This window comes from Bombyx mandarina, chromosome 25, assembly GCF_030267445.1.
Source record: "Bombyx mandarina strain Sakado chromosome 25, ASM3026744v2".
NCBI classification, from domain to species: domain Eukaryota; kingdom Metazoa; phylum Arthropoda; class Insecta; order Lepidoptera; family Bombycidae; genus Bombyx; species Bombyx mandarina.
The window spans coordinates 4692299-4707645 of NC_143231.1; the positions used below are offsets into that span (position 1 = coordinate 4692299).

The 15347-nt window shown below is 36.0% G+C and overlaps 1 protein-coding gene across 2 annotated transcripts; it reads left to right on the top strand.

The window, feature by feature from the left end:
* Nucleotides 1-589: 589 nt before the first annotated feature.
* LOC114243938 (uncharacterized) lies at nucleotides 590-7844 on the top strand. 2 transcript variants are annotated; one of them, XM_089738722.1, is made up of 8 exons: nucleotides 590-808; nucleotides 2219-2401; nucleotides 2689-2919; nucleotides 3838-3978; nucleotides 4106-4226; nucleotides 5396-5540; nucleotides 5878-5934; nucleotides 6170-7844. In XM_089738722.1, exons 1-8 carry the CDS (start codon nucleotides 743-745, stop codon nucleotides 7719-7721), a joined length of 2496 nt encoding a protein of 831 aa, XP_089594848.1. In that variant the 5' UTR covers nucleotides 590-742; the 3' UTR covers nucleotides 7722-7844. The 2 variants fall into 2 exon arrangements, with proteins under 2 accessions (XP_089594848.1, XP_028031395.2); XM_028175594.2 differs by lacking the exon at nucleotides 590-808 and adding an exon at nucleotides 1880-2135.
* The last annotated feature ends 7503 nt before the right edge of the window (nucleotides 7845-15347 follow it).

Genomic DNA, 15347 nt, shown 5'->3' on the forward strand with positions numbered 1-15347 from the left:
ATTAATTGGGAAGGCAAAGGGAACGAATCTGAAATCTCTAAATTTTATTAAGTACCTACTTTTCAAAAGGATAAGTCACTTCAGCAATTTCCACGGTAAAGAAATAATATCACGTTATAAAAATGCAAATTTAGCATAAAATATATTTGAGTGAAAGAGATTTTTGAGTGAAACTTTTTTCAAATGGTACCTATGAGGTTCTTTTTTTTAAAATGTGCAACATTTGATTATCGACTTTCAGTTTTTTTTTTAATTCAGCTTAGACAAAAAAGATGGATAAATTCCAGTGATTTTTGAATACAAGTTCCGACGCGGAACTAACGCTGCAGAAACAGCTAACAATATCAATGTTGCGTTTGGAGAGGGTACTGCTAATGCGATTTTGGTTTAAACGCTTTCGTGATGGAAATTTGATTGGAAGAACGAACCACGTGGAAGACCGCCCACACATGTGAATAATAATGAATTGAAAAGATGATGGAAGCCGATCCGAGCCAAACTACTTAGGAATTAGCGGCATTGTTTAATATTACTTTACCAACAATATTGACTCATTTGCGTCAAATCAATAAAAAAAAAAAAATATGGAAAATGGGTGCCTCATGATTTAACTGATCTGCAGAAAGAAACGCGTGTTAAAAATTGTTTTGCCTTGGAGAATTGGTACAGAAAAGAAGGAATATTGGACCGAATTGTGACATGTGATGAAAAGTGGATTCTTCACGATAACCGTAAACGAAAGATGCAATCTCTGACCCCAGGTCAAACGCTGCAGCAGTGTCCTAAAGCAAAGCTTACCAATAACAAGGTAATGGTGTTTGGTGGTCTCATCTTTTTTTTTTCTCCTACCTGAGCTGATGGTCTTGAGAGACCATATCAGCTTAACTTTAACTAGTAGGTGAGCTCACGGAGCTCAACCCTGACGACGTTGCTAACACGAACCCTAGCAAGAGCCGTGCTTCGCAGAATCTACCACCGGATCGAAAACACGACCCACTGAGAAGATCCGGCGAGAAACTCATTGGGCTGTGTCAGTGGGTAAATTTATTCGCGGAGCCCTTCGTCGCAAGCGACGCTTTCGACGAGAACAATGATCCGTGCTTGGGGTACCAAGAAGCATCGTTAGTGGATCGGGAGGATCCGAAATGACGTGTGGTCTCAGCATGATGTTATTCACTGTAGCTTTCTCCGATCTGGTCAACCAATAATGGCAGATGTCTATTGTGCCAAACTCCGAACAATGATACCAAAACTTGCAGTGAAACAGCCTCGACTCATGAATCAATCTTCACCATTATTGCGCCATGATAACGCGAGATCTCATACAGCACGAGAAACCGTTTTAACTTTACAGGAACTGCAATTAGAAACCACTCGTCACTCTCCGTATTCGCTAGACCTTGCTCAACGGACTACCATTTTGTCGTGATTTAGACATTTTTCTACGTGATAAAAAGTTTTCTTCCCAGGAGGCAGTACAAAATGCTTTCACACAGCTTGTAGAATCTAGATCATCAGAGTTCTATCGCAACGGCATAAATTACCTTCTGGTAGCAATGTATAGATAATAATGGTCGATATTTTGATTAAATAAATAAGTGAAATGAAATAAAAGCGAATTTCAATTTTTTAAAACAAATCGACAATTTCATGATTTAACCCCTATTATTTTTGTTGTTGGAAAATGCAATGTTTCTTTTGCCAGTGAAATAAAAATTCCGTTCCTCACAAAAAAAAACAAATTGGAATTTAAATTAATAACTACGGGGAATCGAGTGCAAGATAACATTTAAAGTACGGTACTAACATTGCATAAAAGCAAAATTTATTATAGTAATATTCCTACCATACTTCAAGACGTGTACATATCCCAGTTTGCGCCGAAAATAATTTAAAGTTGACAGGTCGTATTCTAGTGAAAAGGTTACGTAAAAAGGAATTTAAAATAACGAACTTGCGAATCGAATGGTCAATTCGAATTATTAGACCAAAACTCAACAAATGCAAATTATATAAACAAAATGCTTATATCAGATGGTATAAACCACGGGAAATTACAATCAATAATTCTTGGTGAACTGAAAAAAGCAGGTCTTAAGCATCGTCTAAAGAAGATAATTTTTAAAAATATTAAAGTAAAAGAATATTAACTATGGATCATTGGTGTTATTGTACGAAAGAAATGTATGAAAATTAATCTATCAATATACAATTACAGGATAACAAGACGGTGTTTGGAGCACCATTGCTGAAAGTTCCATCATGCAGTGTTATATGCTGTGGCAGTACACTAAGTGTTCCCCAGATTGTGACCGAAATGTCCTCAGTGCTTCGAGCTAATGCACATATAGAAGGCTTATTCCGAAAAGCGGGATCACAGTCACGTCAAAAGGATATCAAGGTAATTGATCCTTATTAATATTTTTTAATGTGTTCTCACCTTGACATAAAATTAGAGCCCTTAAAAATTTGCCATTAACTAGACAAAAAGTGGTTTATGTCAGTTATTAAGTATAGTATTAGGATTGTATGTCCAACTTTATACATATTTATTGCTGGTAGTCAATAAACAATATGTTAAGATTTTAAATAAATCTCTATGTTAATACTGCAAATATGATAATGATATGAAAATGATAATACTGCACGAAGCATTATAAATTAATTATTTTTCCAAAACAATTCTAGCGTTTATTAGATGCTGGAGGATGCGTCTCTGATGGGCATCATCCAATTGATGTGGCAAGTGTATTGAAACTTTACTTAAGATGTCTACCTGAGCCTCTCATCAGTGCTGAAGTCCAAGACTTATTATTGCGATGTCGTCTTACTGCTGGTGATGAGGCTCTTAAACCTATCCTGCACACATTACTATTACTGCCAGTATTACATGTTCATCTCCTTCACTATGTTATGGAGGTATGTTAAAAAGTTAAATACTTTTTTATTAATGTGCATGAGGAAATATTACTATTGTAAATCAAATAAGTTGGCAAGAGCTACCAAGCTATTAAAAATATAAATTTACACACTAAACAATACTAACCACCTTGTTAGTGCTAGTACTATTGGTGCCCATCATGAGTACTAGTGAACAATTTTCCTCATATAAAAATATTTAAGACATAGAAATGCATGCAATGTGTTAGAGATGATAGATATAGAAACACCTTAACAAAAAAAAACATATACATAGACAGCATTGACAATAGGTGTTTTGGAAAGTGAAAAAAATGTCTGTTGGTTGGTAAAGTAAAACAAAATAAGAAAACTGCGATTCTGATTAAAAAAAAAATCTGCATAGTTAATTCTAATTTATACGTGTGTTAGTAGTATATTATTTAGTAGCTGCCAAGATCTTTAAATTATGTCACAATGAACCTGTTTGCTTATAGACTAAATGCGGCTTTCAAAAATATTAAAAACCCAATTCCATATCGACGCTTGAAAGGCAAACATGACTAAGCGACAATAACTGCTTTGTACATAAATGATAGGCAATAACCATATTCGATGCGCAAAAAAATATATTTCTAGGTCTATTAAAATCATTTCAATCCTACAGCTACTAGCTAGATTCTACTACAGCTAGATTCGTTAAAATAAATTTTGTTTTCAGCTATTTCAACTTTAAATTAGTCTACTGTAAAGATCACGCATTGTTGCTTAGTCACGTTTGCCTTTCAAGCGTCGATATACATTCTTGCGTTTGTGACCTGTTTCGCCAGAGACATACCAGCTATTGCTGAGCTACGAGTGCAGAATGAACGAATGCTGTTGGACTTATCTTTCTTATTACTATTGTTTGTGCTGTTTACATTTTTTATTATCTTGCAGTTATTAAACTATATTGCATCAAACCATAAACAAAATTTAATGGACTCATCAAACCTGGCTATAGTAATGGCACCTAGTATTATGCCATTACCAGCTTCTGCTTCCACACAGAGATTGGAACATCATGTGGCACTTGTTAAGGTATATTTTTAACACAATGATAATTAAAACAACACAATAAACACTTTACTTAAACCTTAGATAATAATAATCACATTTTATAAAAAGTCATGGAGGCAATTTTTATTATCATGTTGTTTTCTAACAGATGTTCATTGAAAACTCTCAACACATAGGATTACTAACGGAAGATCTAATGATGCAATTGGATGATGACTCTGCAATTTATAGAGCTAGAAGAAAGAAAAGACGTAGTGGGTCTCTTAACCGTAAGTGAATGTAAATTAAGCATAAACAAGTGCCAGTTGTTAATTTATTACTCGTATTTCAAATCATTCTGTTCGCAGATCTTATTGTTATTGTATATGATGAAACAACAGTGAGAAGCAGTGGGCTCACTGGTGGATCTGTTCCGGAGCCATTCCAAATATTTCCATCGGTTCCTCTAAGCTTTTTTATTTTATCAGTACCATATTACAGATGCGCCAATAACTCATCCGACCAAGTGTCGCCTTCTGGCGAACCTACTGTAAGGATATTGCTCTCGAACTTAGTCCAAAAGAAATGAAGAGAAGGAGAAATACTAGTATACTCTCTTAAGACATGCCTAGCACAATCACGGAAAAATAGAGACCAAAGACTGAGGCAATCATCTTCAAACTTACACTCCCTCCTCTCTATCCCTTATTGCCAATTTTTATGAAAGAAACATCATTATAAAGATAACTTTTGGTTTCGGTATTGTACCAATGAACCCAGGTTTCGTAGCCAGTGACAAGGTTAAACATAGCACCTCATAGACACAACCCATTAAGTTTTTCGCCAGATCTTCTCAGTGGGTGGCGATTCCGATTCGTTGGTAGATTCTACGGAGCACTACTCTCGCCAGTGCCAGTGTTAGCACATTTACGCAAGTTGAGCCCTGTCAACTCACCTCTAGTAACAGCGTAGTTGGAATAGTCCCTTAGGCTATCGGCGAATAGGTAGAAAAAAACAGCATTTGAAAGTTGGAACAGTCTTTGTACAAAACAATCGAGCTTTCTACTAGGTACCTATCTAATGGTGATGTCTACGAGCTCTGGTAACCCTTTAACACGAGGTACACAAGGAGCTTTTGGAGTAATCTATACAATAAAAAAAAGATTATTGAAATTAGCTCACCGTTATCAGAATAGTTATGGCAGATATAAAGTATTTTTAGGGGTTGATGTCAATCTTTCTGCATGTCGCTATCGGCCTCTATTAATAGGCATTCTGCACACTCGTGGACTAGGTCCAACAACGCAGGCTTGTTCTGATCAGTCTGTTGCATGAACAAACGTCTTTTTTTTATACTTATTTATATCTTATCCGATACAGTTCATGACCGTTTAAGTTGACCCCTTGAAACATGATCGAAAAAATTCTCATTAGAATTTATAAATATACTTTTTTCTAGGAATGATTTCTGGGCTACGCAAAATGGTGTCCAGTAGCGTGCACACTCCCGCAACGGTACGAGAAAGCGGTAAAACTCCAATTCTTAGCAAGTCTGCTTCGAAACGGAAGTGCGATAATTATGAGGGACTGTCTGCAAAAACGAGGTAAGTTCTTGTTTTTATTATAGTTTCAAAGTGACGACGTAGCTGTAATATGCTGTATTACTGGTGGTTGGACCTCTTGTGAGTCCGCACGTAGGTACCACGAGCCTGCCTATTTCTGCCGTGAAGCAGTAATGCGTTTCGACTAGAAGAGTGGGGCAGCCGTTGTAATTATACTGAAACCTTAGAACTCATATCTCAAGGTGGGTGGCGGCATTTACATTGTAGATGTCTATGGACTCGTAACCACTTAACACCAGATGGGTTGTGAGCTCGTCCACCTAACTAAGCAATAAAAAAAAACATAATAAATCTAATTTAAAATTCACATATGTTCCAGGAAAGACATAACCAACGGGCTACCTCAAAAGGAATTAGCTTTTACACCCATGAAGATGTAAGTAATGGTGGTATACTAACAACTAGAGTCTAGTTACTAGACGCTTAAGTAAAAATATCCTTTAAACACACGTGAAGGCAAAATTTTTACATTTCTGGCAGACCCGCTGAGTTTTTTGCCAGTTCTTCTCAGGACGGAGGCTAGTTTTTGTGTTGGCTGTAGTTCTTTTGACGTTCAACAAGTATGTACTTTCATTTATGTTGAATATTTTTTTTTTGGTTTGATGTTTTAGGGGAATCGAGAGGAAAAGACTGCGGCTAAGCTTAATGGACGCTAGGAGTACACCTATTATAAACTCAGATTTCAGCTCACATAAAAATTCGGAAACCAGTATTAGTAGCGAGGACTTGTTGACATCCACCGAACATTTGTTCAGTGCTCACAACACGATAGATTTATCACCGGACATGAAACAAGAGAAAGATTACGTCAGAATTTCCAAACAAGAATATGAGGAAATCAAAAGTAGAGTTTCCGCCATCGAGAACAGACTCTCAAGGGAATTCACTGATGCAATACAGCCACGTATACAACCTTTACAGCAAGTACAGAATGTGTACGAACAAACTCTGGAAGAAGTAGCAATGCTTCATTGTCCCAGCTCAGATAATTTAGCTCGTAGATTAAGCAAGGAGCTTAAAATTCGACCCACAGAAGAAGCCAAAATTATACGGTCCCCGAGTGCTAGGAAAATAGGCTCAATACGAAGACGATCGAAAGAAAACCTTACAAAAATAGTGAGGCACAAATCTTGGAATGTGCCTTCACAGTCTCAAGCTAGTCACGTCACCGATAGGTTTTATCCTTACATCGGTCTGAGTCGTCAAAGAACGAAAAGTGCCAAACCCGCAAAAACGACGCCAAAAATTAAAATCACTGATTGGGAGGAATCTGACAACTCATTCAATAATACTTCTGACAGTAGTAAAAAATATCATCTCAGGAAACGGACCAGTCTTGCTCCAGATTATAATCGAGAAAAACCTGTGAGTAAAATTCAAGCTCGAAGATCATTAAATTTAACAAGCAATAATAGTTTTGAAAATACGCTTTCGGAAACTTCGTTGAATAATTCGCATGATTCTAGCGGAAAGTCGAATAGCTTAGAACAGAGGCCCTGTTATCAAAATGTGGTCGATCGAAACACACACAAATATTCTAAACAGAGTCCAATACAGCAGAAATGGCGAAGCGCAGCCGCTTTCTTCATGAACAAGACCGGCGAAGTTGACAACTCTGGGACGACGGGAAGGCCGTCCGTGAACAAACTCAGGCGGCAAAACGCCGGAGCAGTTCTTGCGAAAGCAAAATTATTCGAATCTAGTTCTGATAAATCATCTGAACGAAATGAAAAAGTTGCCAATATCGGCTTTGCGAGGCGTCCCAGGGTTAGTGGTCAACAACCGATAAGAACCCAAAAAGCTGTCGCTCTTGTTAGGCCTAAGATGCATGGCAGTGAGGAACCCATCACGCCTGTGAAAAGTATTAAGAATATACCCGCTGTGCCGTTTGTGCCTACCAAATCTTCACTATATAATGAATGGAGAACAAATAAGATGTCATCGCCAATCAAGAAAGTAATTTCTCCTCAAACGAATGGGGCAAACTTTACATGCAGAACTCCACAAATACCAACTCTAAAAAAGTCTCTCATTACCAGTAAAACTACAAGAACTATTGTCCAGTCTGCAGATGGAAAGAAGTCCAATACCCCAATGAAAGCAGTACATGTATCACCTAAAAGAAGATCACCGCGACAAAAACTCCAACGAACATACAATTAAACATTTTAATAGTATTATATATTGTAAAGTTACTATTGTTTGATAATTTTTAAATCAAGTGGCCATATTATATATAAATAATTAACCTTTACCTACTCATCTTGATTTGTATTAAAATAAAAATGAATACATGCTATTTCATTTCTATATATCTTACATTGTGACACATCACGCGTTTAAGTTCATAATACAACCATAAAATTACATTATCAACCAATCCTTGTTTAGATGCGTTTTGAATGAACACTATTGCGATTTGGTAGACAAACATGCTTAATGGTGAGTGGCCACCGAGTGTTCAGTGTGCTTAGTGCGAGTTTTGTAACGTTCTCACTAGCGAGCCAGTTTGCTCAAATTTGTATGCAATTGGAACAGCGCCCCTAGCGGCAAACGTACTCGGTGTTATTTTGTGAGTGCGAGTTCATATTAACGTTGTGATCTCGTAACCGAGTAATTTTACCGAAATTAGTACCACGAATGACATTTGTGCGAGTGCGTGTTACAAATTAGTGGATTTTAACGTTTCGATCGAGTATTTCTTTAGTAGTTTTATTTTTCCAACTAGAGAGGCAAAAATATCATGCCATAGAGCCTAATCTTTTTTTATGAAAAATGATAATATGGAGTGAAATGGATTTGATTAATTTGAAGCATTAATCAATTGGCATGGAATGAAATGAAATGAGATCAGATAATATGGGATAAAATATAATCTCTGCAAAATGCTGATTATATACTGAGATTTTTTTCAGTGGACCTTTTCGAAGACTTCGAGAAGCTACGTCCAGCGGTTTTGTTTAATTTTTTAAAATTTTCGCACTTTCACAGATACTAAACAGTTAATAAACCCACGTTACTTTGTTATTGCACAAATGGGTGGACGAGCTCCCGGCCCACCTAATCTTAAGTGGTTACCGGAGCCCATAGACATCTACAACGCAAATGCCGCCTCCCACCTTGAGATATTAGTTCTAAGGTCTCAGTATAGTTACAACGGTTGTCCCACCCTTCAAACCGAAACGCATTACTGCTTCACGGCAAAAATAGGCAGGGTGGTGATACCTACCCGTGCGGACTCACAAGACGTCCTACCACCAGTAATTACAAAAATTAATTTTGCGGGTTTGATTTTTATTACATGATGCTATTCCTTTACAGTGAAAGTCAATCGTAAACATTTGATAAGTACGCATTTCATTAGAAAAATTGATACCCGCCGGCGGGATTAGAACACCGGTGCATTGCAAGATACGAATACACCGGACGGACGCCTTAACCTTTAGGCCAGGACGGTCTCAAAATTACACTTATACACGAAGAAATATTAAATACGCATTAACTAAGAAACATTAAATAGACAAAATAAAACAATTCACACAATTTAGCTCCTCGCGGTCCCTCCAAAATGTCTTTTCATCTTTTTTTCCTAGTTGTTCAATTGTAAATGAATAAATCAAAATCAAATCGAGTTTACGTTCTATACGGTGAAAAATGAAGAATTGTGAGTGTGAGTTGAGATATGCTACTCGCTTCGCAGGACGTTTATTCACCGAGAGCAGCAATAATATTATTTCTCGTATATTGGTAGCACGTGATGTTTTGGCATTAGACCGTCTAAATGAAATACAACGCATTTTAACAGCATTTTAATGGGAACCAACTACTTTCAAAATTATTCGGGTAATGTCACGTGTTCAATACTATTTTGTACCTTTAGAATTAAAGTGGCTCAACCCAAAATTCTTAGTTTCTGGTAAACTTCAATATTGTAATACAATAATTGTATTTTTTTAGTTTTTCGGTTTAAACACTTTAAGGCATGCCATTTTATTTGAAAAAGACAGAAAGAGTACTTTGTCCTTTTCTAGACTAAAAGAGACTGTTTAATTTTATCCCTCTAATCGTCACATTGGAAAAAGGTATGGCTTTATCATTTTATCATTTAAATTATTTTTTATTGCACTTATAAAACTAATTTAATTTACAATATGTAACTATATCCATAACTAATCCGTACTTGTCAAAATCCTCATAAATTGTCAATATTCTTAATAAAATTCCTATTAATAATATACAAGGGCAAATGTTGAGCTGCTTGCCAGAAATGATATAATAGTGCTTTGCTTTTTTGTTGTTTCCTTGTAGGCTGCCTGTAATAATCTAAATCTGTGAGAAAGGCAATAAATGATTTTATTATTATCTACTAATGGTAGTCCAGTGGTCGAAATTAGACCATAATTTATTTAAATTTTAAGTTTGAACATTATTATAGTTCTATTGTCACCTTTCTATTATCATCATTTCTATAATAATCATTGCTCTATGTCGCCAAGGCTACATTATAGAAAAATAATATTAAAGACAAAAAATATTAATCTATTCTCAATTTGACCACAGATTGATAAATCAATAAACAAAAAAAGTATAAATGCATGTGTGTGTGTGTGTGTCAAATACATGGTAATGTGTGTAAGGTTTTTTTATTGATTTAGTTTATTTATTTTTTGTTTATGCACAATTAAAAAAAAAATTAGCAATCTGCACTCCTTCTCTATATTCTCTATAAGCGTGGAAAATTTCATACTTCTCCGTCCGCGCAATTTTCGTAAAAAGTGGTACAACATTTTTGTTTCACGTATTACTTAAAATGAGTCGTCTATTATCAAAGGTGGCAATCTGTGCATTTGGACAAAAAAAATTTATTGATATGTCAATACAGATTTATTTGAATATAATCGTCTCCTTCAAAGAATACGGTTCAAAACCTGCATTAAATAAAGGTTAATAGTTAACCTGTTATCTAACTAAGATGTCTTTCCGAAGAGTTTTGTGACTGCCAATGGAATACAAAGTCAATAATTCGTTTTTCTGATTTACCAATCATTGTCCAAAAGTCAGATTGCCGCCTTTGATAATAGTCGACTCAAATGTAGGTTCTTAATAATAATACATAAGAGTTTTGAAATATAAAACAAATCTTAAATTTTTTAGTTATACCACTTCCATTCTAAGGGTGCAATTTCGTAAACAAACTTTGCCGTAATGGCGTAACCTTTAAAATACACGAAATCTGCCCAGCATAAACATAATTTTTAGTAACTTTAATAGAAGTATTAGAATTAGAAGTTTACTATAGAATTTATTTAATTGTAATTACATATTTAGACATACTTAACATAATTAATCTTGGAATAGGTAATTATTTCAGCTTATTTTTATTAAAGAAATTCTGTTCTATATAAGTTTAATAATTTACCCGTTGAACGTTTATAAAATGATTGTATTTACGGTAATAGTGTTGATGATTTTCATTAGGTGGCCCAAATATACTAAAATTATTACGAGCATCCATCCTTATTTATAAATGTGTAAAGAAGCAAAATTATTATTACATTGTTCAAATTTCTATTTAATTCATAAATATATATCTGTACGTATGTATGGGTAAATATGTATATGTATGTATGTGTGTGTGTGTGGTGTATGTGCGTGTGCGTGTGTGTGTGTATATATTTCAATAGATAGGTACGCAGTGTGCAATTCATTTCGAAATTATTCTTGCCCATCTAATGGTTGTCTGGAAGAGATCACTCTTAGCGATAAGACCAAGAATTGTACTCTTTTTTTGTTAATATTGTTTTGCAATATTTAAGTATTCATTTTGTGTACAATAAAGAATACTCTATCTCACTCTCTCTCTCATCAAACAACTCTTTAAAAAAAGCAATGATTTAATAAAAATTAAATGAAAAAGCAAATTATTAATATGTATTTACAACTAGCTAGACGTCTATAAAATTTTCTAACCGAAAAAATATATGTGTATAAACCATTAGAATAGATAAAACCTTAAAAAACAACATTATTATTAAAAACGACAGAAAAAAATCTTGATATAGTATTGGTTTCACGGCAAAATTTTTAGTGACTACTTAACTTGCTTGAAAGTGAAGAAATACTCTCAAAATCCATTAATTTGCAACTCGCACTCGCACATACAATAATCGAGAGGCTCACTTCGGTAAAGCTATTCGATACATGAGACAGCAACATAAACAAACCTTCTCTCTCCCACAAAATGAGATTCATAAGTTAACCACTAGGTGGCACTGATACAACCTCACACAAATTAAACATAACATTGACATCGACTGAGTCATTAAAAAAACTCGCACTAAGCACAGGTACATTACCCATTACCCGACTAATTATAAATATCGGTAAAAAGCTTGGTATTTCAATTAAATGCCTTAAAAAAAAACCTTGCGTGCTACCAATATAAGAGAAAAAATTATCGCTTCTCAAGATGAATAAACGTCCTGCAAATCGAGTAACTCGCACTCAGAGCTCCGCACGTTTCACCGTGAAGAGCGTACACTCGATGCGAGTCATTCGATTCGATTTTTGAAACTCGCACTAAGCCTACAGACATCAGCAATGCCAGAGGTTCAACTAAGCTACTTTCAACTTTTTCAAACCTCTGAAGAAGGACTTGGTAGCGCTCAGGAAATATCTTGCGGAAGAAACTTAATTTCAAAGCCAGTTGATACGTGGCAAAAAATATCTTTGGAAATAACTTGCGCATGAGCACTGGGGTTAAATCAGATTAATAGTTATATTAAATATAGTATAGCAAATATGAAGTGATATTATCTATGATATAGTGGAACTGTGCTCGGGAGAGATATAAATGAAGTTAATGATTAATGGGATCATTTCAAACAAATCATCAAGATCTCTTCCTACAAGCACTTCAATATTCTCATGAGGATTTGGTAATGACATCAATACCGAATTTTTTTTTTTAAATGAGGCATTGGTAGAATAGTAAAAATATTAATTAAAAAATAATATTTAATCTATGGTTTGAAGTATTTGGTAGTAGTATATGAGCTACGGTAACCACTTACCATTAAGCGGTTTACGGTAGGCAGCGGCTTGGCTCTGCATCTGGCATTGCTGAAGTCCATGGGCGACGGCGACCACTCCTTATCAGGTCGACCATATGCTCGTCCGCCTACAAAAAAAGACCCGAAGTCACCCACCTTCGGTCGGGGTCCACACCTCTCGAGTTACAGTCATATCGTAATTAATTCCTTCTTTGTAAGGTGATGAAGTGAATCATAAACATCGAGCTCCTTAAGTATCTTGAGGATCGCCAGCTGATCAGTGATCGGCAGTACGGTACGGCGATCTTCTTGTATGCCTCATACATAGACAGCCTGAAGCCTTGGGAAGCAAGGGCGAAGCTATGAGCCTTAACATCAAAACGACAATAAAATAGTTGGCTTTAGAAAATATCTAGTTTTGAGGTTCTACGAATATCTCTATATTTTGAATTTATCTTAGTGTGTCCGATGTCATGTATACCGCGTCCCTTAATCACAAAAATTATTACTCTAGAAATTTATATTGACAAAGAAAAAGTAGAGCCAGGGTAAATAAAATGCCAATATATAATATTATATTATGTATATCACGGCTTTTACAGTAGTATTCTCATGTAGAAAAAATCCAGTTCTGAGTTCAATAAATTAAAACATACTGACAATTTAATAAATAATTTTACATCCAAATATATTAAAGTTTAACAGAAAGTTGTTAATCACCTGACCACTATTAGTATTGCTAAATACAAAAGATAGAAAAGGTAAAAGAAAAAAAAATGGTAAATGGAAAACAAAATTTAAGTTCTCTTTAATGTATAAGATAACTTTACTAATAATTTTTTGCTATTCTTAACATTAAGCCTTTTAAATGTAAAGTAGAAATCACGTAATTAACAACTACCTTGTAAATTCATCCTCGTTTTATCTCAGTATTAGTAGGAGCAAAATATATAATATAAAGCATTTTATCCTTTCAACGAACTAATAATAATAATGTCACAATTCTGATACGCGTGGTTTTAAACTAAGTTTATGTTCACTAACACGTTTAGCGATGATCACAGATTGAGGATTATAAAAGCAGAATCAGAACAGACCGTGCTATGGAGGATAATTTAACAATTCGAAACTTGCAATAGTGATTACTGAGTAATTTAGATTTCTTATAGCTTATCGGCTAACTTATCACTATCAGCACTCCGGCCGCTAACGCACGGCACATTCCAGTTTCACGCATTGCTTTTCGATCCATATCAATACCAAAATTTAAATTAACAATAAAAATATCAATTGTACCTAAGATCTTCTCCAATTCAATACGCATTGTGTATTCGTACTCAATTTGAATATATATATATATATATATCAGAGACCATTTCCTTTCACACTATCTACTGGCTCAACGTAATAGTGGTCTTTTACCAACACGAAGCTGACGAGCGGCGTCTCGCTCCCATTCTTCTTACCGTTACTTACATTAACGAACATACATATTGTGATCAATAATAAAAATATAATGATACAAATACATTAATTACTACATTTCGATTATTGTGTGACATAAATATTTACAAAGCGCATCAGGAGGGCCGAAACAGTTAGGCAAGGCGGACTCCTAAACGAGAAATTAGATGCCGCGTGTGCCACCACGAGCGCGGCCGCACTACACTAAACTTACATAATTTAAACATAGCGCACTTCTAACACTTTATTAACTAAAACGTCTCAAGGATAAAACATCGCCGCCAGGATAGCCAAACGAATGCCCCAACCAAGGGCGGATCCAGCTTTGGTGCCAGGAGGGGGTCACATAGTCATGGTCAAGTCAAGAACTTATAATTTAATTTTGATAACAATAGATACAAGTAAAAAGTAGGTATTTTATTAATGTACGTAAGTACTGTACTTAACAATATTTATTCTTTATTGTACACTTGAAAAACTTAACACATAATAACTTGTACATATACACGTACATATTGTTTTTTTTTTTTTTTCCTACCTAAGCTGAGAGCCTTGAGAGGCTATGTCAGCGTAACCCTAACTTTTGTAGGTGAGCTCACGGGGCTCAAACCTGATGACGTTGCTAACACGAACCCTAGCAAGAGCCGTGCTTTGCAGAATCTACCACCGGATCGGAAACGCGACCCACTGAGAAGATCCGGCGAGAAACTCAGTGGGCTGTGTCTGAGAGTTAATTTACTCGTCGAGCCCTTCGTCGCAAGCGACGGGTTCGACGAGAACGGTGACCGGTGCTTGAAGTACCTAAAAGCACCGTTAGTGGATCGGGAGGATCCGAGATGACGTGTTTTGGGCGACGACGACTGCTTTCCATTCTGTCCGCAGGATCGGGAATGTAGTTACCGGCGGCCACGATGAGAGGGTCTCACGAGGGAGGTGAGAGGGATGAGCACGAGTCTGTCTGGCACTCCCATGTTATACAGTTTGTATATCAAACCGTTGTGCCAGACTTTGTCGAACGCCTTCGCTATATCGAAGAAGAGGGCTCCTGTCGGAATGGGTTTCCGCCTATTCAGCCCTAGTAAGATGTGCTCCGTGAGGCGGTGCACTTGGTGGACGCACGAGTGTCTGGCGCGGAATCCAAACTGCTCGTCTATAAGAATTTTATTCGCGGATACGAAGTCCCAGAGGCGTTTACGAAGGAGCCGTTCGTATAGTTTGCCTATCGCCGGGAGGAGACTGATGGGGCGGTAACTCGCGGTTTCATTCTTCGGTT

Bases quoted from the DNA above. Each gene is read 5' to 3' on its own strand.
- LOC114243938 (XM_028175594.2), top strand. From the start codon at position 2,022: ATGCTTATATCAGATGGTATAAACCACGGGAAATTACAATCAATAATT. The intron at 4,227-5,395 runs GTAAGTGAATGT...ACTTTTTTCTAG, and splicing joins ACGTAGTGGGTCTCTTAACC to GAATGATTTCTGGGCTACGC. The intron at 5,935-6,169 runs GTAAGTAATGGT...TTGATGTTTTAG, and splicing joins GCTTTTACACCCATGAAGAT to GGGAATCGAGAGGAAAAGAC.